The 23,099-nt window shown below is 40.7% G+C and overlaps 1 protein-coding gene across 4 annotated transcripts in view; it reads left to right on the top strand.

The window, feature by feature from the left end:
- Positions 1-23,099, top strand: part of CCDC175 (coiled-coil domain containing 175) — a 74,252-nt gene that overhangs the window by 9,923 nt on the left and 41,230 nt on the right. For all 4 annotated transcript variants that reach the window (XM_070797683.1, XM_070797680.1, XM_070797681.1 and 1 more), the window contains 4 exons: positions 3,173-3,401; positions 14,926-15,048; positions 18,738-18,847; positions 22,933-23,014. In XM_070797683.1, coding sequence (XP_070653784.1) covers positions 3,173-3,401; positions 14,926-15,048; positions 18,738-18,847; positions 22,933-23,014 — 544 coding nt within the window. The remainder of the gene's footprint in view (positions 1-3,172; positions 3,402-14,925; positions 15,049-18,737; positions 18,848-22,932; positions 23,015-23,099) is intronic.

Raw genomic sequence — 23,099 nt, 5'->3', positions numbered from 1 at the left:
ATCTTCCCTGTAGCTCAGTCAATAAAGAATCTGCCTGCAAGGCAGGAGACCCAGATTCAATTCCTGGATCAGGAGGACATGGCAACCCACTCCAGTATTCTTGCCTTGGAAAATCCCAATGGACAGAGGAGCCTGGCAGGCCAGAGTCCATGGGGTCACACAGAATCGGACACGAATTATCGACTGAACCACCTCTGAACTGGTGCCGGGCAAGTTAAGAGGCAGAGATAACTTGTAGAAGATGACTGGGCTGATGAGGGATGTGTGATAGCTTCAGAGAGCTGGGAAGAGAGCAGAAAACCTTCTACCACCATAGCCAGGAGACTGTAGGATTTCAGAAGGAATTAACCTTCCCACAGCAACTACACACAACTTACTGTGTGTAAGTCACACACTGCCTCGCACCCCAGCTCCAAAGGTAGAAACACAGTGACTTTCATTTCATTTTTAGTAAAATTAAGTTTACAAGCCTCAACCACCAAAGCAAGAAATCTTGCTGGGTGTTGTGTTGCAAGTATAATATCAAACCAGGTATACTGTAGCTAGATGAGTTCTTTAAAGACATTCAGGTATAGTCTTGTGGAGGGCTGAGGATGGGATTGATCCTAGATATTTATTACCTGCAATTAAATGGAAGCTGACATCTGTTAGTTTCATTTGTTTATTCTTCAGCTATGTTATTAGCACTTCCCCTTCTGTGGGCTTCATCTTTTCCATCTGTAAAATGGAGATTACAAATCTTGACTTACCCAGTCCATGAAGGAAGAGATATTCTGAAAGAAAAAACAATAAAATCCTGAAGAATATCTCAGCTCTATGAGTAAATTTGCAAGAGTAATGTATAAATGTCAGACTTCCAGTTTGTGAGAGTAAGAAATACTCAAAGAGCCCTTATTATAGTGAAAAAATCTTCTTGGGAAGGTAAAATATTCAGAAGGTTGCTTTGGTGCAAAAGATATCAAAGCATCAGGAATTAGGTGGGATCTCAAGGCCCAGGGATAGTTTTCTCGGAACACCTATTTTGGAAGATGCTCTATGAAAAAGAAAGGTCCTTGACCACAGAAGTCTGAGAAAGACTGCGTACACTAATCCCTCTTGAAGATTCACAATGCATATTTATGCATGGTGCATGCTAGCCACAATCACCGGAGACCACAGACTATCAATTCCTAAACTACTAACAAGGAAGCTAATGCCCAGGCTGGAATATTCACATCAATTGGCCAGCACCATCACACCCCTATGGACCAATGACTCTCAAACTTGAGTGTACATTAGCATCACCTGGAGTGCTTGTTAAAACACAAATTACTGGGCCCTCCACCGCAGATTTCTGATTCAGTAGGTCTAGGGAATGAGGGCAAGAATTTCCATTTTTAACAAGTTCCTAGATGCTGCTGCTGGTCCTGACCACATTTTGAGAATCACTGCCCTAGAAAAATCTTCATGGAAAGCCAAATTACAAGTGAACATAACGTGGGTTGCCTGATGAACCAGCATCACCAAGCTACAGTCAATTATTGCATCCATTTTTGGAAGAAAGATGTACATCAAGGTGCCTGCACTCTCTGACAGGCTGGTCCTCCCCTGGACAGTCCTCAAAACCTGGGCACATGCAAGCTTTTCAGGGGTTGGGGAAGGGGATTTCCTCAGGTCCTGAGAATTGGGAGACCAACCCATCTCAATATACCTAGTCAGGTGTATTGATTTGATATGTTTTGCTTTGCTTCCTTATGGCTACTCAATCCTTAGTCTGCTTCATTCTTAGCAGGCTTCCTCTACTAAACCTACAAAATACCCATTATTTGACACCATCTAACCTGGGATTCTTTCAATTGCCTTTCTGTGGTGGAGTTAATTCTGGAAAATAAACTTACCAACAACCTGTTTCTATTTTCCTGAGCCTTTGCCCACAATCCCCCTGAACTTAAATGTTTAGCTTTGGAGATTAGAAGAAAGTCTTTACATTGCAGGAGATTTGAAAAAAGGAAAACAGAGAAATGGCATCACTGTTCTTCCTCCAAATCTTTTATTGTCATTCCTGGGGCAGATGTTTCTCACAATCTTAGGGTCTCCTTCAGGTGGGAGTGGCCAGCAATGAATATGTAAGGTTAACCTCTCCTCTTGAACTCAGATTCGGCTATGGCTGTGAGAAGATAGGGCTTCCCAGGTGACTCAGTGGTAAAGAATTCGTCTGAGATGCAGAAGACACAAGAGATGCCACGAGTTCAATCCTTGGGTCAGGAAGATCCCCTGGAGGACGGCATGGCAACCCACTCCAGTGTTCTTGCCTTGGAGAATCCCATGGACAGAGGAGCCGGGCAGGCTATAGTCCATAGGGTCACACAGAGTCAGACACAACTGAAGCGACTGAGTACACACAAATGTGAGGAGTTAAGAGAGTTTAAATTAGATTTTAAACACCCTCTGAACCATGAAGACAGACTCAGATCCCTCTTCCCCAATTCCGTCCTTCAGAGGGGGATTAGGTTTCTCCTGGACATTCTATGCAGGGCAATGGCATCAGAAGGTGACTAGAAGAGTGGTGGGATGTTTATCTATCTTTGGCTTAAGTATGTATCTCACGATGATAAGGTAGTCATGGCAAAGTTACATATCAAATCTTTGTCCAGCGAGATTCCACTTGCCTGTTCAAAATGGTTTTTGAATCATTGTAAGCTTTAAACCAAAATATCCCATAGTAACTACCTGGTATATGAAGATGGCTGGGGTGAGGCGGGACCCCAAGACACTTTGGCAGTGATAAAGAGTTGCAAGATGGATACCGTGTTTCCATCTGTCCGTCGTCTCAACCAAGTTTAGGCCATGACAAATACAACTCTAAAATAAGCCAGTCCAGGTTCGATGCACGGTACTGGATGCTTGGGGCTGGTGCACTGGGACGACCCAGAGGGAGGGTAGGGGAGGGAGGAGGGAGGAGGGTTCAGAATGGGGAACGCGGGTGTACCTGTGGCAGATTCATTTCGATATTTGGCAAAACTAATGCAATATTGTAAAGTTTTAAAAATAAAATAAAATTAAAAAAAAAAAAAATAAAATAAGTGTCCCTTAAGTTTCCCTCTCTATGGTGGTTCATCTCATCAAACAGACTTTAAATTTCTTTCTGGAAAAAGCCATTCTTTTTATGCCAAGAAGGATTCTTTTTCTCTAGTGAAAGGCAAGAGGAGCTAGCGAAGCATTATGGAAAGATTGTCCTGTCAGTCAACCACGCAATGAAAGAAAAAGCCACTACCACTATTTACATCAATGAGACTTATACCAAAATTAATTTGGAGAAAAAAGAACTCGAATTGCAAAAAACCTATATTCAAGAAATAGAGGAGCAAATAGAAAGAGAAAGAGCAGAATATTTGAAGAAAAAGGAAAAACTGAATCAAGAGGTAAGTGGTATGATTTTTTTTAAAAATAGAGAATTGTACAGAATTGAAGCAGGATATGAGAAATAACGTATTTGCCCTTGAAGATAGCAAGTGTTCCCATGGTATCTTCTGCAGGAATAGAGCAGAGGCTCCAGGACACTGGAGCCTGTGGGGGAGATTGATTTGTCCCACGATCTCAGTTCATGGGAAAGAATACAAGTGATAACGATGGCAACACTGGGGTGGCCCCTTGCTTATATGCAGCCCTATAGGAAGTAGAAATTTGCTTCCGTGCCATTTGGTTGTCTTTGACAGTTCTGAGGCCCTGTTTCTGTGGATAGGATCAGTGAGTTCAGCTCTGCTGGAACTGATGCGGAAACTTGGCCTCTATGCGCTGTCACCGAATTGAATCTTGGAAACAGAGTTTTGGGTGAAGAAGAAAAGAATAGCTTTATTGCTTTGCCAACAAAAGGTAACCACAGTGGGCTGATGCCCTCAAAATCATGTGTCCTAAGCCAGTGAGGAGGGAGTCTTATAGTCAAGGGAAGGATTGCAGACAAGGATCAGGGTGCACATGGGGGTCTACATTCCTTCAATCCAGAGGTTATCTGGCCTGGCATCAGGTGGTCTTGTGATGGCTTCTGTGATTCTCAAGGTTATTGAACTGTGACCTTCTCTCTGAAATGAAAAATGCTTCAACAAGTAGTTAATTATATCCATGGAAAAGATATGCAAAAAAAGCAAAATGGCTGTCCGGGGAGGCCTTACAAATAGCTGAAAAAAGAAGAGAAGCAAAAAGCAAAGGAGAAAAGGAAAGATAAAAGCATCTGAATGCAGAGTTCCAAAGAATAGCAAGAAGAGATAAGAAAGCCTTCCTCAGCGATCAATGCAAAGAAATAGAGGAAAACAGCAGAATGGGAAAGACTAGAGATCTCTTCAAGAAAATTAGAGATACCAAGAGAACATTTCATGCAAAGATGGGCTCGATAAAGGACAGAAATGGTTTGGACCTAACAGAAGCAGAAGATATTAAGAAGAGGTGGCAAGAATACACAGAAGAACTGTACAAAAAAGATCTTCATGACCCAGATAATCACGATGGTGTGATCACTGACCTAGAGCCAGACATCCTGGAATGTGAAGTCAAGTGGGCCTTAGAAAGCATCACTATGAACAAAGCTAGTGGAGGTGATGGAATTCCAGTTGAGCTATTTCAAATCCTGAAAGATGATGCTGTGAAAATGCTGCACTCAATATGCCAGCAAATTTGGAAAACTCAGCAGTGGCCACAGGACTGGAAAAGGTCAGTTTCATTCCAATCCCAAAGAAAAGCAATGCCAAAGAATGCTCAAACTACCGCACAATTGCACTCATCTCACATGCTAGGAAAGTAATGCTCAAAATTCTCCAAGCCAGGCTTCAGCAATACGTGAACCATGAACTTCCAGATGTTCAAGCTGGTTTTAGAAAAGGAAGAGGAACCAGAGACCAAATTGCCAACATCTGCTGGATCATGGAAAAAGCAAGAGAGTTCCAGAAAAACATCTATTTCTGCTTAATTGACTATGCCAAAGCCTTTGACTGTATGGATCACAATAAACTGTGGAAAATTCTCAAAGAGATGGGAATACCAGACCACCTGATCTGCCTCTTGAGAAATTTGTATGCAGGTCAGGAAGCAACAGTTAGAACTGGACATGGAACAACAGACTGTTTCCAAATAGGAAAAGGAGTACATCAAGGCTGTATATGGTCACCCTGCTTATTTAACTTATATGCAGAGTACATCATGAGAAATCCTGGACTGGAAGAAACACAAGCTGGAATCAAGATTGCTGGGAGAAATATCAATAACCTCAGATATACACCCACCCTTATGGCAGAAAGTGAAGAGGAACTAAAAACCTCTTGATGAAGGTGAAAAAGGAGAGTGAAAAAGTTGGCTTAAAGCTCAACATTCAGAAAACGAAGATCATGGCATCTGGTCCCATCACTTCATGGGAAATAGATGGGGAAACAGTGGAAACAGTGTCAGACTTTATTTTTCTGGGCTCCAAAATCACTACAGATGGTGACTGCAGCCATGAAATTAAAAGATGCTTACTCCTTGGAAGGAAAGTTATGACCAACCTAGATAGCATATTCAAAAGCAGAGACATTATTTTGCCAACAAAGGTCCATCTAGTCAAGGCTATGGTTTTTCCAGTAGTCATGTATGGATGTGAGATTTAGACTGTGAAGAAGGCTGAACGCCAAAGAATTGATCCTTTTGAACTGTGGTGTTGGAGAAGACTCTTGAGAGTCCCTTGGACTGCAAGGAGATCCAACCAGTCCATTCTGAAGGAGATCAGCCCTGAGATTCCTTTGGAAGGACTGATGCTAAAGCTGAAACTCCAGTACTTTGGCTACCTCATGCCAAGTGTTGACTCATTGGAAAAGACTGTGATGCTGGGAGGGATTGGGGACAGGAGGAGAAGGGGATGACAGAAGATGAGATGGCTGGATGGCATCACTGACTCGATGGACGTGAGTCTGAGTGAACTCCGGGAGTTGGTGATGGACAGGGAGGCCTGGCGTGCTGTGATTCATGGGGTCACAAAGAGTCGGACACGACTGAGCGACTGAACTGAACTGAACTTACTTGATGAGGACTCCAGTTCTGTGTAAGAGCTCAAAGATACTGTTTTGTTTATCTCTTGAGGAATCACATCCTTGCCTCAAGGCTGCACTATTGTTTCCTACTGCTCCCTTGTTCCTGCATCTCCTCCCTTCCTTGATATAGCAACTGTTTGAACTGCCTTTTGGAACCCAGGGAAGGTCATGGAAGCTGTTGAGTTCAGTTCAGTTCAGTTCAGTTGCTCACTTGTGTCCAACTCTTTGTGACCCCATGGACTGCACCATGCCAGGCCTCCCTGTCCATCACCAACTCTCGGAGTTTACTCAAACTCATGTCGATTGAGTCAGTGATGCCATCCAACCATCTCATCCTCTGTCCTTTGCTTTTCCTCCCACCTTCGATCTTTCTCAGCATCAGGGTCTTTTCAAATGAGTCAGTTCTTCACATCAGATAGCCAAAATATTGGAGTTTCAGCTTCAGCATCAGTGAATATTCAGGACAGAGTTCTTTTAGGATGGACTGGTTGGATCTCCTTGCAGTCCAAGGGACTCTCAAGAGTCTTCTCCAACACCACAGTTCAGAAGCATCAATTCTTGAGAGCTCAGCTTTCTTTATAGTCCAACTCTCAAATCCATACATGACTACTGGAAAAACCATAGCTTTGATTAGATGGACCTTTGTTGGCAAAGTAATGTCTCTGCTTTTGAATATGCTGTCTAGGTGGGTCATAACTTTCCTTCCAAGGTGTAAGCATCTTTTAATTTCATGGCTGCAGTCACCATCTGTGGTGATTTTGGAGCCCCCCAAAATAAAGTCTCTCACTGTTTCCACTGTTTCCCCATCTATTTGCCATGAAGTGATGGAACTGGATGCCATGATCTTCATTTTCTGAATGTTGAGCTTTAAGCCAACTTTTTCACTCTCCTCTTTCACTTTCATCAAGAGGCTCTTTAGTTCTTCTTCACTTTCTGCCATGAGGGGGTGGCATCTGCATATCTGAGGTTATTGATATTTCTCCAGGCAATCTTGATTCCAGATTGTGCTTCATCCAGCCCAGGATTTCTCATGATGTACTCTGCATATAAAATAATAAGCAGGGGGACAATATACATTCTTGACATACTCCCTTTCCTATTTGGAACCAGTGCCTTGTTCCTTGTCTAGTTCTGACTCTTGCTTCCTTACCTGCATACAGATTTCTCAAGATGCAATCAGGTGGTCTGGTATTCCCATCTCTTTCAGAATTTTCCACAGTTTATTGTGATCCACACAGTCAAAGGCTTTGGCATAGTCAATAAAGCAGAAGTAGATGTTTTTCTGGAACTCTCTTGCTTTTTTGATGATCTAGTGGGTGTTGGCAATTTGATCTCTGTTTCCTCTGCCTTTTCTAAATCCAGCTTGAACATCTGGAAATTCAGAGTTTACATACTGTTGAAGCCTGCCTTGGAGAATTTTCAGCATTACTTTACTAGCGTGTGAGATGAGTGCAATTGTACAGTACTTTGAGAATTCTTTGGTGTTGCCTTTCTTTGGGATTGAAATGAAAACTGACCTTTTCCAGTTCTGTGGCCACTGCTGAGTTTTCCAAATTTGCTGGCATATTGAGTGCAGCACTTTGACAGCATCCTCTTTTAGAATTTGGAATAACTCAACTGAAATTCCATCACCTCCACTAGTTTTGTTCATAGTGATGCTTCCTAAGACCCACTTGACTTCACATTCCAGGATGTCTGGCTCTAGGTGAGTGATCACACCATCGTGATTATCTGGGTCATGAAAATCTTTTTTGTACAGTTCTTCTGTGTATTCTTTCCACCTCTTCTTAATATCTTCTACTTCTGTTGGGTCCATACCATTTCTATCCTCTATTGTGCCCATCTTTGCATGAAATGTTCCCTTGGTATCTCTAATTTTCTTGAAGAGATCTCTAGTCTTTCCCATTCTATTGTTTTCCTCTATTCTTTGCATTGATCCCTGAGGAAGGCTTTCTTATCTCTCCTTTCTGTTCTTTGGAACTGTGAATTCAAATGGGTATTTCCTTCCTTTTCTCCTTTGCCTTTCACTTCTCTTGTTTTCTCAGCTATTTGTAAGGCTTCCTCAGACAACCATTTTGCCTTTTGCATTTCTTTTTCTTGGGGATGGTCTTGATCACTGCCTCCTGTACAATGTCATGAACCTCCATCCACTGTTCTTCTGGTACTCTGTCTATCAGATCTAATCCCTTGAATCTATTTGTTATTTCCACTGTATAATCATAATTGATTTGATTTAGGTCATACCTGAATGGCCTAGTGGTTTTCCCTACTTTCTTCAATTTAAATCTGAACTTGGCAATAAGGAGTTCATGATCTGAGCCACAGTCAGCTCCCTGTCTTGTTTTTTCTTTTTTGCTGACTGTATAGAGTGTCTCCATCTTTGGCTGCAACCTGATTTCAGTATTGACCATCTGGTAATGTCCATGTGTAGAGTTTTCTTTTGTGTTGTTGGAAGAGGGTGTTTGCTATGACCACTGCATTCTCTTGGCAAAACTCTTTTAGCCTTTGACCTGCTTCATTCTGTACTCCAAGGCCAAGTTTGCCTTGTTATTCCAGGTATTTCTTGACTTCCTACTTTTGCATTCTATTTCCCTATAATGAAAAGGACATATTTTGGACGGGTTAGTTCTAGAAGGTCATGTAGGTCTTCATAGAACCGTTCAACTTCAGCTTCTTCAGCATTACTGGTCAGGGCATAGACTTGAATTACTGTGATATTGATTGGTTTGCCTTGGAAATGAACAGAAATCATTCTGTTGTTTTTAAGACTGCATCTAAGTACTGTGTTTCAGACTCTTTTGTTGAATATTTTGGCTACTCCATTTCTTCTAAGGGATTCTTGTCTACAATAGTAGATATAATGGTCATCTGAGTTAAATTCACCCATTCCAGTCCATTTTAGTTTGCTGATTCCTAAAATGTCAATGTTCACTCTTGCCATCTCCTGCTTGACCACTTCCAATTTGCTTTGATTCGTGGACCTAACATTCCAGGTTCCTATGCAACATTGCTCTTTACAGCATCGGACTTTACTTCTATCACCAGTCACATCCATAACTGGGTGTTGTTTTTGCTTTGGCTCCATCTCTTCATTCTTTCTGGACTTATTTCTCCACTGATTTCCAGTAGCATATTGGGCACCTACCAACCTGGGGAGTTCATCCTTCAGTGTCCTATCTTTTTGCCTTTTCCTACTTTTCATAGGGTTCTCAAGGCAAGAATACTGAAGTGGTTTGCCATTCCCTTCTCCAGTGAACCATGTTTTGTCAGAACTCTTCACCATGACCCGTCTGTCTTGGGTGGCCCTACACAGCATGGCTCCTAGTTTCACTGAGTTAGACAAGGCTGTGATCCATGTGATCAGATTGGTTAGTTTTCTGTGATTTTGGTTTTCAGTCTGTCTGCCTTCTGATGGAGAAGGATAAGAGGCTTATGGAAGCTTCTTGATGGGAGAGACTGACTGAGGGGGAAACAGAAAACAGAAACAGTCTTGTTCTCATGGGCGGGGCCATGCTCAGTAAATCTTTAATCCAATTTTCTGTTGATGGGTGGAGTTGTGTTCCCTCCCTGTTATTTACCTGGGTCCAAACTATTGTGCCATTAATGAAGATAATGGCCTTCAAAAGGTCCCATGCATGCACTGGTACACTCAGTGCCCCCAACCCTGCAGCAGGCAACCACCGACCCATGCCTCCATGGGAGACTCCTGGACACTCCCGGGCAAGTCTCAGTCAGTCTCTTGTGGGGTTTCTGCTCCTTTCTCCTGGGTAGTGGTGCACACAAGGTTCTGTTTGTGCCCTCCAAGAGTCTATTTCCTCAGTCTTGTGTAAGTTCTGGAAGCTCTATGGTGGGGTTAATGGGCAACCTCCTTCAAGAGGGCTTATGCCATACCCAAGTCTGCTGCACCCAGAGCCCCTGCTTCTGCAGCGTTCCACTGCTGACCCATACCTCCATAGGAGACACTCAAACATAGTTCTGTCTCAGTCTCCGTGCGGTCTCTGGATCCTGGTGCACACAAGGTTGGTTTGAGCCCTCTGACCCTCACTGGCAGGTATGCGGTTTGATTCTAAACATGATTTTGCCCCTCCTACCATCTTGCTGGGGCTTCTCCTTTGCCCTTGGATGTGGGATATCTCCTCAAAGTCACTCTAGTGCTGCATGGCTGTTTTGGGTGAGGGGTGGGGATTTTCAGAAATTTGGTCACTGCCCGCTTTCTGGCTTTTTATGGTCAGCTTTCAAATTGTCATGGCACTTGTGGGTGTGTCATTTAGCATATGCTAATATATTACAATGAGCCTATAAAGAGGCTCGAGGTCAACTGAAAGTCAAACTTTCTGCCATCCTGGGCCTATCCAGTTTAACCAGTTTTTGTAGTATCCTGTTTTTCTCCATGGCTTTGTCCCCTGCCCTCTTCGTTCTTGTCCCAATTTGGTTCTGTGATTGTTTCCATGATGTGTGCAAAGTTGCTTCAGTTGTGTCTGATTCTTTGTGACCCTATGGACCATAGCCCGCCAGGCTCCTCTGTCCATGGGATACTCCAGTTATGAGTACTGAGTGGGTTGCCATGCCCTCCTCCAGGGGATCTTCCTAACTCAGGGATCGAACCCACAACTCTTACATCTCCTGCATTAGCAGGCAAGTTCTTTACCACTAACACCACCTTTTTTCATGATAAGACTATTCATAGGTTCCAGTTGGGTCTGAGAGTTTTTATCCTTTAAAGCACCTATGTCTTCAGAAACAGTTTTACACTAAAACCATGGATTTTTTTTCTTTTTTTTTTAAGTGTAAATAGCTCAGTCTTAGTCATCCTCAGAACAAGTGCTTTTGTGAAGTCATTGACAAGGGGTCCCTTGGGCAGTCTGCAACCACTAACCAAAATTTGTAAAAGGTCGAGCTCCATGGACCTTTTCAGGGGATGAAGCCATTGTCAGCCTGCACTGCAGTGCTGAGTCAACTGAAATCCGTGGCTCCTGTCATTGGGCTAGACCTTGCTTGGATTTATTGTTATTACAGTGAAATAGTGTCAGAATAATAAGAACCAAAAGCGGTGTTTCCTCTTTTCTTTCTCTACCTGCAACAATGCTGGGAGGACTTCTTTTCACCCACTGTTTCCAGCCCTCTGCTTGACTCTGAGCAGTCCAGAACTCCCACACTGGAGAGGCTCACTGAAGTTACAGGGGTAAAAAGCGGGTTGTGTCTGCATGGGCACAGCTTGAGGGATGATGTGCAGGGCAGTGTAGGTGGGGAGTGGGGAGAACCTTGTCTCTCTCTTTTTTTTTTTACTTCTGCTGGGGCTGAAACAATGGTCAGTGGTGGCCTGAGTACTACTGACATTTGCCCACCAGAAGGAAGACTCCACCAGGCAGGGATTTTGTCTGTCTTTTTGTTGCTGAATTCTAGCACCATGATGGGTGCCTGGCATACCTTGCATGTAGTAGACACTCTATAATATTACTGTATTGAATGATTGAGTTTCTAACTTCATTTTAAGCCCTCGAAAGAAGTTTCCACCCTCTTCCATCCCTTCCTATTCTTTAATATAAATATATTATATAAAATATGTATATTACATAAAATTTTTAAAAGGAAGCCCAGAGGGACTTCAGATTGAGAATTTGAGAACATCATAGGTTCTCCTTCCTTTTGTGGATAGTGTTTCTCAGTCAAAAGCACTAATTAAACGAATAAGTGTGGCTTTACAAAAACAGGTAGTGGCTGGATTTGGCCAACAGGTAGTGGTTTGCCTACCCTTGGTCTAGTGCCCTGGGAGAAAAGGAAACGCATTAGAGTACTCAGATGCAAATAGCAAAAGCCTTGACTCAAACTTGCTTAAATAGTAAGGGCATTTATCATCTTACACAGTAGGAATTCCCAAGGTAGGGCAGACTCCAGAACTAGCTAATTCAGTGGCTCATCCCTCTTCCATCTTTCATTTTAAGGCTGGTTTCCCTCATCATCACAAGATGCCTGCCAGTGACAACTGGACTATATGCTTCATATTCACATAGAAGAAGAAAACCTTTCCCAACCAGGGACATAAGTCTTCTTGCCAGGTTAAGATAGTGCCCACCCCAGAATACTAATGGATCCTAAGGGAATGCATGTACTAGTGGGCTAGACCAGCTAGGGTGGATATTAAGGAGTCAACCACTGATGCTCACTAAATACACATCATATGCCATGGTAACAGCTTGTTAATTCCCTTTATTTCCAATAAGAAAGGAAAACCTGTTTACAGCTGTCAGAGTCTTCAAACCCATAAGATCTCCTCTAACACAAAACAGAATTGTTTTTACTAATATTATTTCTATAATTGCAAGACTTTAGGAGAAGATTTAAGCAAAAGAATGAGGACAGAATATCAATTTTCAACAAAATTTATTATCACCAAGTTTCATTTAATGCACCTGTGCTCTGGTGCAGAGATAATTGATAATGATCACATTCATTCAGAGTAGCCAGTTTGAGTGAATTGGCTGATGACTGATGGAAAACCACACCACTGTACATTTTCATTAATTCTTTAATACAAAGTTAAATATGCTTTCTCAGGCCTTACTACTCACTTGCCTTGCTCTTGATAATTCATCTTGCCAACAAATCCATGATGTGTTTGATTTTGATAAGAAGGTGACTTATTTAAGTAGGATCTGACAGGTAATCACAATATGTTTGGTCTTAGTAAAATTGTTATTTATCCTGTTAATGAAAATAGTCAATAAACAAAATCTATAATAAGAACAGAAAAGAGTTTTATTTGAGCCTAACTAAGAACTAGTTCAGAAACCAACTTCCCAGATTACTCCAAGGAGCTGTTCTGGAGAAGCAGGGTTTTCAGCACAGTTTTATATCTTGTCAGAACAAAGACAACTGAACAAGTCAGAGTTACATTTCTTCAACGTTCTGAAAAAGAAAAATAAAGAACATACCAGCACCTGGGGAGGGAGTCTTATCATCAAAGGAGTAACAGCATACTTAGCATCCCAGGAAGAGGGACATTTAATCTTTATTTTTAACACAAATTTTCTTTACTTATTAATATTTCCTTTTCTTAAATAGTTACAGCTGATGTAGAATGCAGGTATGATAGACCACAAAAAGGCTATTTTAGTTAGCATAAAATTCAGGTTAGCTGATGTATATAAGCCAGAGTGACTTCCTTATATCTCAATATGTGAAAATTTATCAGTCCCCAACAGGTTGGTGACCCCTCTCTATGGGTCCTTTGCCCAGTGTCGCAAATGCCAGTCAAACGAAACAGGGTTCAGTATAGCAAATCAGAAACTCAATTCATTAAGGAACAGAGAAGAGAGAGCTTGTGCTCTAAATACACCATCTTCCTGAAGGAAGGAGAGTAAACGAATTCTGAGGAGTAGGAGTTAGCAGTCATCAGGGCTCTAGGAAAGGGGCGGAGATTTATAGAACCAGGGCGGCTGGAGCATGCGCCGTCTTTCATGCTTCCTTGCACAGGGCATGAGTTGCGCCTCCTGCTGCTGCTGCTGCTTCTAAGTCGCTTCAGTCGTGTCCGACTCTGTGTGACCCCATAGACGGCAGCCCACCAGGCGCCGCCGTCCCTGGAATTCTCCAGGCAAGAACACTGGAGTGGGTTGCCATTTCCTTCTCCAGTGCATGAAAGTGAAAAGAGAAAGTGAAGTCTCTCAGTCCTGTCCGACTCTTAGTGACCCCATGGACTGCAGCCCACCAGGCTTCTCCGTCCATGGGATTTTCCAGGCAAGAGTACTGGAGTGGGGTTCCATTGCCTTCTCCTGAGTTGTGCCTGCTGCTGCTGCTGCTGCTGCTGCTAAGTTGCTTCAGTCGTGTCCGACTCTGTGCGACCCCATAGACGGCAGCCCACCAGGATCCCCTGTCCCTGGGATTCTCCAAGCTAGAACACTGGAGTGGGCTTCCTACAGAGTACAAATACCCTGTTTGGGCAGAGATCTTAACATGGTAAAGAAGCAAAGTTAACTTTCCGACACCTCAAGGTCTTATGTGCACAGGAAGGGCATTCCTGTGGTCAAGTCACACAGCCAGTTCAGGGCATTTGACCACTGAATATCTCTTAAGGCATAGCCACAAAGCATTTCTGCCAAATACCAGGTGCTTTTGAAACAGAGATAAATCAAAGTAAGGATCTTTTAGTTCTCGGAGCTGGTATGGGTGACACAATGTTAAGTTGTTCAGGGCTGTGAGCTGCCGTACCTTCAATAATTTTGGTTTTGGTCTGTTTTATTCCTCATTAAATAATGTGAATTTAAATTTCTGAACAATTCTTGATTCCTTCCTTTGCTCTCCTAATGTGCTGTAAATCTGTTTTTTTATTTTATACATTGTTGTATTTTACCAGTAAATTTTTTTATGTTTTACTAGTAAATTTTAGAACAAAAGCTACTTTTATAATTTGCTTTTAATGATCATTGTTTTTTTGTGACTTTAAATTTACTAGTTCAACATTTTATAATTACAGTTAGGTCTTTGTGATTTGTTATTTTTCCTTTGATGCTTCAAAATAAGCCCAAACCTGGTTGTTTTAATTTGATAAAATACTTAGGTTAAATATGGTATGAAAGTGAAGTCGCTCAGTTGTATCCGACTCTTTGCGACCCCATGGACTGTAGCCTATCAGGCTCCTCCATCCATGGGATTTTCCAGGCAAGAGTGCTGTGCTGGAGTGGATTGCCATTTCCTTCTCCAGGGGATCTTCCAGAGCCAGGAATCGAACCCTGGTCTCCTGCACTGTAGGCAGATGCTTTACCATCTGAGCTACCAGGGAAGCCCAAATATGGTATATGTAAATATGGATTAGGTTGGCAAAAAATTTTTAAAGGATTTCCTAAGTTTTGTTGTCATCTTAAGCTTTCTGATTGGTTTATTATGTTTGTTAATACAGATTGAAGAATATAAAAAACTCTGTGAACTTAAAAGAAAAGAAACTTATGCAAAGAAGAAAGAATTGGATAAATTAAGGCTTACAATGACAAAAATGAGAGAAACTGTTACTACGAGCACAGTGGTAAGAAAAAATAAAAACTGGTTTTTCATGTCTGACCACAGGCTTCTCAATATACACTGCCTTAAAAATAGCAGGAGTTTTTTTAAAAAAGGAGTTGATTTTAATTCATCTTCATGCCATTCTGGGGAGAATGTTTTGAGCATGTTAATGTTTTCTGACATATTATTTAAAGTGTCATAGTGTAGTTATGTTTTCTTCAGGAATATGATGAAAAGAAGTAAGTTTGAAATTCCTTAGGTATAAATTGCATTTAATGGACTGCCCAACCCAGAAATTGAACCCAGGTCTCCTTCAGTGCAGGCAGATGCTTTACTGACTGAGCTACGCATGAAGTCCCTTTAATGGGCCAAAATACTATAAAACTGGTTTTAAAAAACACATATAGAACTGACCAAATGCATACAGAATCTTATGTAATGTTTCTGTGAGATTGCTTTATTCTGTATAACAAAGTGAATAACCACGGACAGGTTCCTTATTTCTGAATATGTGATAATCAAACAGAATTTGGGCTGTCCATTTATACTGAGTACAAGAACATTAATATGCACTTTTACTTTTAAAAATTGATAACATTGATTGAAAAAGCCAGTACTGTGGTAGTCAGTACTTTAAAATGAGAGTTATCCTCATTTTAAAGATGAGAAAACTGATCTTATGGAGGTGACTATAGTTGAAGAGGTCAATGCTGATACTACTTCTATGTTAATTAAAATAGAAACACCTGTAATCAATCATAATTAGTTGAATTAATGAGTCTTTAGTGATTTCTTCTCTCTGTTTTGAATTGTTGTTGTTTAGTCACTAAGTCATGTCTGATTCTTTGTGACCCCATGGACTGTGGCCCACCTGGTTCCTCTGTCCATGGGATTTTCTAGGCAAGAATACTGGAGTGGGTTGCCATTTACTGCTCTAGGGGATCTTTCCCATCCAGGGATTGAACCCACATCTCCTGCATCGGCAGGTGGATCCTTACTGCTGTGCCACCAGGGAAGTCCTCCATCTGTATTGAGAATTACATGTAAAACTACATGGGGCAATAGTAATACTAATATATATATATAACATTTCTTATTAGAATGTTCAGTTAATTCCATTTATAGGGTAGTTCTGACCATTATGGGCTTTCCTGGTGACTCAGTGGTAAAGAATCTGCCTGCCAATGCAGGAGACATGGGTTTGATCCCTGGATTGGGAAGATCCCCTGAAGGAGGAAATGGCAACCCATTCCCAATATTCTTGCCTGGAGAATACCTTGGACAGAGGAGCCTGGTGGGCTTCAGTCCTTGGGGTCATGAAGAGTCGGACACAACTGAGTACCCATGCTTTTTTCCTTGACCATTATAGTTACAATACATCTATTATGACATCCAGTTACAAAACATTAGTAAAACAAAAAATTTTCTCTGCATACAAGATCATTATCTGTTTTTTTCAAATATCAATGCAATAAGGAAGCATGAATCTAGCTAGGTTCAAAGGAGAAGATGGGTTGGATAAAACAGATTTTATCTGCATGCCTAAGCTCATATATTATGGCCTCATAAATTATGTCACACACATCACTTAGCTTGGAAAAATGAAGTATATGTTCCTTAACCTGTACTCCAAAGATCTCTACAACCAAATAAGACAAGGCTTGAGGTGTCAGGGATACTCACCTCAAGTGTCTCTCTCTCTTTAGTCGTGTCCGACTCTTGCAACCTCATGGACTATAGCCCACCAGACTCCTCTGTCCATGGGATCCTCCAGGCAAGAATCCTGGAGTGGGTTGCCATTTCCTTCTCCAGGGATCTTCCAGACCCAGGGATCAAACCTGGGTCTCCTCCTCTGCAGGCAGATTCTTTACCGACTGAGCTATGAGGAAAATCCAGTGTCTCTCTACCTCCCCGCAATCCAACACCCCACCCACCTTACTGGTGGAAAGTGAAAGTGAAGTTGCTCAGTCATGTCCGAACGACTCTTAGCGACCCCATGGACTGCAGCCCACCAGGCTCCTCCGTCCATGGGATTTTCCAGGCAAGAGTACTGGAGTGGGGTGCCATTGCCTTCTCCTTACTGGTGGAGAATAGTGTTTAAAGCACAATGGCAGTATCACAGGGGCTTCCCAGGTGGTAAAGTGGTAAAGAACCCAGTGGTAAAGAACCAGCCTGCTAATTCAGGATACACAGGTTTGATCCCTGGGTCAGTTAGATCCCCTGGAGTAGAAAATGGCAACGCCCTCCAGTATTCATGCCTGGAAAATTCCATGGACAGAGGATCCTGGCAGGCTACAGTTCATGGGGTCTTGAAAGAGTCAGACATGACTGAGCATGAGCTTCAGATACGTATCAGAGAAACCTGCATCTGAATCTTGGCTTTACTAACCCAGAGTTTCCTCGTCTATAATATGGAGGTCGTAGGACTGCCTACTTAGAGGACTTTTGTAGAGAAGGAATGAGGTCATGCCTATAAGGCTTTTAGCTGAGTGCTTTGTATTTGGTAAAGTTTGTTGTGGTTGATGTTGTTATTTCCTGAGATTAGAAAACAACATTTTGGCCATGAACTTGAGACTACTGGGAATTTCAGGTTCACCTTCATGTTGGTTCACCTTTGGTTTAGAAAACTCTGTAACCAGGTCAAGCTAATGTGATTCTGGCAGAAAAGAAGAACAGTGTATGATTGCTTCTCAAGGTGCCCTACAGTCCAGGGTGGAGAGGTTAAAGGGCTAGAGGCAACGAAGATCAGGCTGGATGGGCCTTGAGCATATAGTCACTAATGATGATCAGTCAGAGTCCCTTGGACAATCTACTGATTTTTGATGGCAGTTCTAGGATTTCAAACTCCTGTTAACTCTGGAACTATAGTCCACAAGTTCAGTCATGTGAGTGCTTTAGAGAAAAAAAGGAGTTTGGGGAGCTTTCACTCACCTGTCTCGCCTGACATGACTGAGAGTGCCTCTACACCCCTGACACGTGTTCTCTGACCCCACATTGGTGTGCAGGATTGGGGGAAGTTAAATGATCTGCCCAGGGTAACTCCATGCAGTGAGCAAAGGAATCTGTTTGATTAGCTTTCCTCTCAGCTCCACTTTCCCTCACAAGTGGAAATGCAGATCTAAGCTCCAATAAATTTGCCTTCCCTTTTCTTTTACTAAAACTGTGTTATAAAAATATCTGTTTCACTATGAATTTTCTTCATTCATAGTTCTTTCTTTTCATTATGCTAACATTTTTCATCATACCCAATTTTTCCATTTCCAAAATGCTGATTAAGTATTAAGAAAAAATCTTCAGCATGAACGTAGCTATCAAATAAGGCAAAAGACCCAATTTGTTTTGACTTTTAAAATAATACTCATTCCAGTATCCTGGAATAACATTTTGAAAATAATTCTTAAAATGTATATTTAATTTTTAAAATGGTAGTCAAGATGAATTCATGTCTTTAAAGTTTTTTTTTTTTTAATAGTTTTTACATTCCTATTGCTGTAATTCATTTCTATCCCTCCCAAATTTTGTTTTCTTTTCTGATGATTTCAGGATTATTTCTGTCTCAGTTTGTTTTATAAAGAAACAAGTAATATAATGATTGATTTTTATTTTAACTAAAGGCACCCCCAATATAAAAGATGAATGGATGATACATGAATATTTAATGAATTGAACTGCTGTCATGAGTCATTTGATGATTTATTGAATTTTCAACAGGTTCTTAGTGATCACAATTTAGAATTAGCACGGCTACAGGAATCAATAAGAGAGTGGGAACACAAGATTGAAGACATGAAGAAGTCTTGTAAGATCCTGGAGGATAAAATGTAAGGATAATACCTTCTTTTCACTGAAGCATTTCTAGATGTGATGTTACTTTCATTAGAAAATTTTTTCTAATATTAGATGAAAATTATATTCTCTTAGTTTACTAAAGTTTCTGTGATTTTCAGCTTTACAGAACCACGTCTTCATTTTGAAATTAACCAGTTTTTCAGATGATTAGGAGAAACAATTGAGGATGATATGTTTAATTTAGGAAGAGGGATTTGAGGGTATGGATTATCCTCCTTTCAGTTCCTTACTCCCTATAAATATGCCCCTGGAGGAAGGCATTGGTGTAATGCTACAAACTCACCTAACCATGCTGTTACAATTGTTGTTCATAGTCAAAGGGGACTTGCAGAACTTGAGAAAATACAGGGAAGCCTCAAGGCAAAAACTTTTACCCAAGGAATGGAAACCAGAAACATAAGAAAATATTCCTTCCATTTCAAAGGTCACAGTCTTTGCTTCCTTTTATTAACCTCTTTATCTACATGCTGTGTTGTCTTCTTGGTGAACCCGTGGCTAAGCATGGCCAATCTAAACACTCTGAGTTTACCTGGCACAGGTTCATCTACTTTAGAGACTGATAACAGATTCTCCCAGGAGAATTCCCAGATTGCCCAACAAATACTGTTTAGCTCAGCTCTGGACAGGAAGGTGGGGTCTTTCAATATAAATACGGCTTCTGGGCTTACCCCTAGAGTTTGCGGCAGTTTAAAAGACAAATTGTGGTCTGAACAGTTTCCAAAAAAGGCATGTAATTTCACATATAGAATCCTATTATAATATGACTCTTTTCTACATAGGTTTGAATGTATTGCACTTAAAGTTGTATCTCTAAAATAACAATTGCACCACAATGCTACTCTACCATCAACAGTCCAAAAAATATGCAATAATCTCTATACTCAGTACTAGATTTAAAAACAGAAAGCTCAAGTAACACAACAATTAAAAATCAGAATAAAAAAATCTTTTTCTTTGACAAAGTTAGTTTTAGTTGATATCTATTTCTTAAATTCCAGGCAGAGACTCATCATGGAATTTACAGATTAACTCTTGAAATGATTTCTAGGGGTTATCATTAAAAGCCTTGCTGCTACACTGATGAAAAATTTTAAATTTATAAGCAGTCTTCATGTTAGCTAACTAGTTTTAAAAGTGTGTTCCAGAAGGAAATGGGGGTCTTCCCTGGTTGGCTCAGTGGTAAAGAATCCACCTGCCAGTGCAAGAGACACAGGTTCGATCTCTGGTCTGGGAAGATCCCACAGGCCGTGCAGTAACTAAGCCCATGCACCACAGCTACTGAGCCTGTGCTCTAGAGCTCGGGCTCTGTAGTTACCGAGCTCAGATGCTGCAGGCACTGAAGTGTGTGTGTCCTAGAGCCCATGTTCTGAAACAGAAGAAGCCACCACGGTGAGAAGCCAGTGTATCACAGCTAGAGAGGCCCCTGCTCACTGTAACCGGAGAAGAGCCCACACAGCAACAAAGACCCAGCACAGTCAAAAATAAATACATAAAATAAATAAAAATTTTTTTAAAAAGAAGGAAATGGGGATTCATTGATCCTTCATTTTGAATGGCTCACCTTTCTTTAAAAAAAAAAAATCCAGTTTTTTTAGGAGTTTTCATGTAGAATCTCACTGAGAAAAAGTGCTTTTGACTAATTTGGTGATTGAGGATATTGACCTCCCCCCTTTTTATTAATTAAACTTTACTTTTTCCTCTTTATTACTTGGCAAATTAAAAGAAAATTCTCTGTATTTTTATTTTCTCACTTAGTTCCTTTTTTCTAACTTTGGTGGTAGAGAGAAGCAGCTCAGTTCTTGTTTGGTGAATTTAAAGAATCAAAATGTTATTTTCATAATATCTATAAAATTCTTTAAATTAAACAAGAAACTAAATAATTTGCACAGGTTATCTTCTTAATGATCTATAAGTCGTAATTCCCCGTGTCCCCTCCACCATGAATTCTTTAACTTACAAGCTCACCATCTATTTTGAGGTCAAAATATTGAGAAAAAACAAAAGTTACTAAATTCCAAGTTTAAATTAAATATGTAGAATTTTAATTAAATTTAAATTATGTGGACAGTTAAGAGTACCTAAAATTTACCACAAGTCCACGGGAGGCATTGCTAGTTTAATCCTTCTTCTTTGTTATTTTTAATATCCAGAATGATGTATTTGCATAATAAAAGGCAAATCAGTACCTATCTTTCTAAATTGCTATGACCTTTCTTTGTCATTGAGCTGGTTATCAGTATATGGGAACTGAGAGATTAGAAACTAAATATTGTATGTAAATAACATCCAATTTGTGACCCAAAGTATATACTTGCCATTATAGTACAGGAGGCTGTAACAATTATAGATGCTTTTTTTTCTTTAAAGTGCTGAAGTGGTTTCAAAATTGTCAAGGTTACCAATAACTTTCATCCTGCCAAATTTCATTGATCTGGTCTAAAGTTTTTGAATTCTTAATAGAATTTGACACAGATGCTTACTTTCATCTTCTTGAAATGGTTTCTTCATTTGGCTTCCCAAATATCACCTTCTCTTATTTCACTTACCACACTGCTCCTTCTCAGGACCCTATACTTGTTCCATTTCTTCTTTCTGTCTCTAAATTTTGGACTTCTCAGCCATTCACTACCCTCTATTCTGTACTCATACTCTCCATACATGACTTCATTCAGTCTCATTCTTTCTGTATCCCCAATGACTTCCATATTTACATATTCAGCCCTGACCTTTAAATGCATACAGTCTGCAGCTTATTTGACCTTTTACTTGGAAAGTTGGAGTGATAGTTTCTCAGTTGTGTCTGACTTTCTGCGATCCCATGGACTGTAGCCCATCAGGATCCTCTGTCCATGGAATTCTCCAGGCAAGCATACTGGAGTGGGTTGCCATTTCTACCCCAGGGATCTTCCTGACTCAGGGATCAAACCCAGTTCTCCCACATTGTGGGCAGATTCTTTACCATCTGAACCACCACACTTGAAGGATATCTCAAATATACATGTCCCAAACAGAATTCTTAATTTCCCATCTCCTTGAAATAGCTCTTCCGTTAGTCTTCCATATCACTGTTTACCTAATTACTCCAGCCAAAAAACTAGAAGTTATCCACCATTCCAGTTTTCCTCACTACCTTACCCTAACCCAACTAGGTATCTAACCTAACCTAACCCTAATCCAGCTCTAACTCAAGCCAAATCCAAAGGCTTGATCTATTGCCTTCATCTTCAAATTATGTCCTGAGTCCAACTACTTCTCACCAGCTCCACCGCTAAGCCTCAGTCTGAGCCACCAGTATCTCTTCTGGACCCTTGCCATAGACTCTACGTGGTCTGTCTTCCTGTGCTATTGTCTTTCTCTACTAAACAGTCAGAGTCATCTTTACAAGATGTGAATCAGTTCCTGTCATTCCTTTCCTTAAAAAGTCCTCCCCTGATTTCCTTCAAAATAAAATCTAAGACCCTGTGTGATCTGGGCTGTGTCTGTCTCTTCAGCCTTCTCAAACTCCTGTCTTCATCTAATACACCAGGCATGTTCCTGTCCAGGTTATTATCACCTGCTGTTCTTTCTAGATGAAAAGCTCTTCCTTAAGGTCTTCACATACCTGGCTCCTTCTCATCCTTCAGATCTTTCACAAATTATTCCAAGAGATGTTCCCTAATCACCTGTCTGCACTACCATCACCATTCTCAGGATTTCGCTATACTTTACCCTACTTAGCGGTCTTTGGATCATTTAACACGATCTGAAATATATATTTTTTGATAACTTGCTTCTATTCTGCCTACTTCACTAGAGTATGATTTCCATGATGGTAGAGACTTTGCCTGTGCTGTATCTCCACTCTCTATATCATGTTCAGAGTGTAGGTATTCAAAAATTGCTTCTTAATGTATAAATAAATATTAATACATCATATCAAAAGAGTAAAATTTTTGACTAGTAAATAAATATGTTGCATAGGGAGATGGGGATTGGAAGTTTCTGATATCATAAGTAAATGTGGTTTTTCTGGAAAATATGTCCTAATAAGAATTTATTTGGTTTCCTTTGGTCATAGGCTTTTTTTTAAGAATAACAGGGAAAAACTGGATGATTCATCAAATTTTGAAAAAAGTGAATTACTGCTGAAGATAAAACAGGTAGGAAGATAGAAATGATGGCTTTAAGATTATAATTAATTTTTAGTTAACATTTTAAGTATGTGTGAAAATGTGAAATTCTCTC

Source organism: Bos indicus, chromosome 10 (genome assembly GCF_029378745.1).
Source record: "Bos indicus isolate NIAB-ARS_2022 breed Sahiwal x Tharparkar chromosome 10, NIAB-ARS_B.indTharparkar_mat_pri_1.0, whole genome shotgun sequence".
Lineage (NCBI taxonomy): Eukaryota > Metazoa > Chordata > Mammalia > Artiodactyla > Bovidae > Bos > Bos indicus.
Note: the sequence above shows the minus strand (reverse complement) of the source record. Positions and strands in the feature narration are given on the sequence as shown.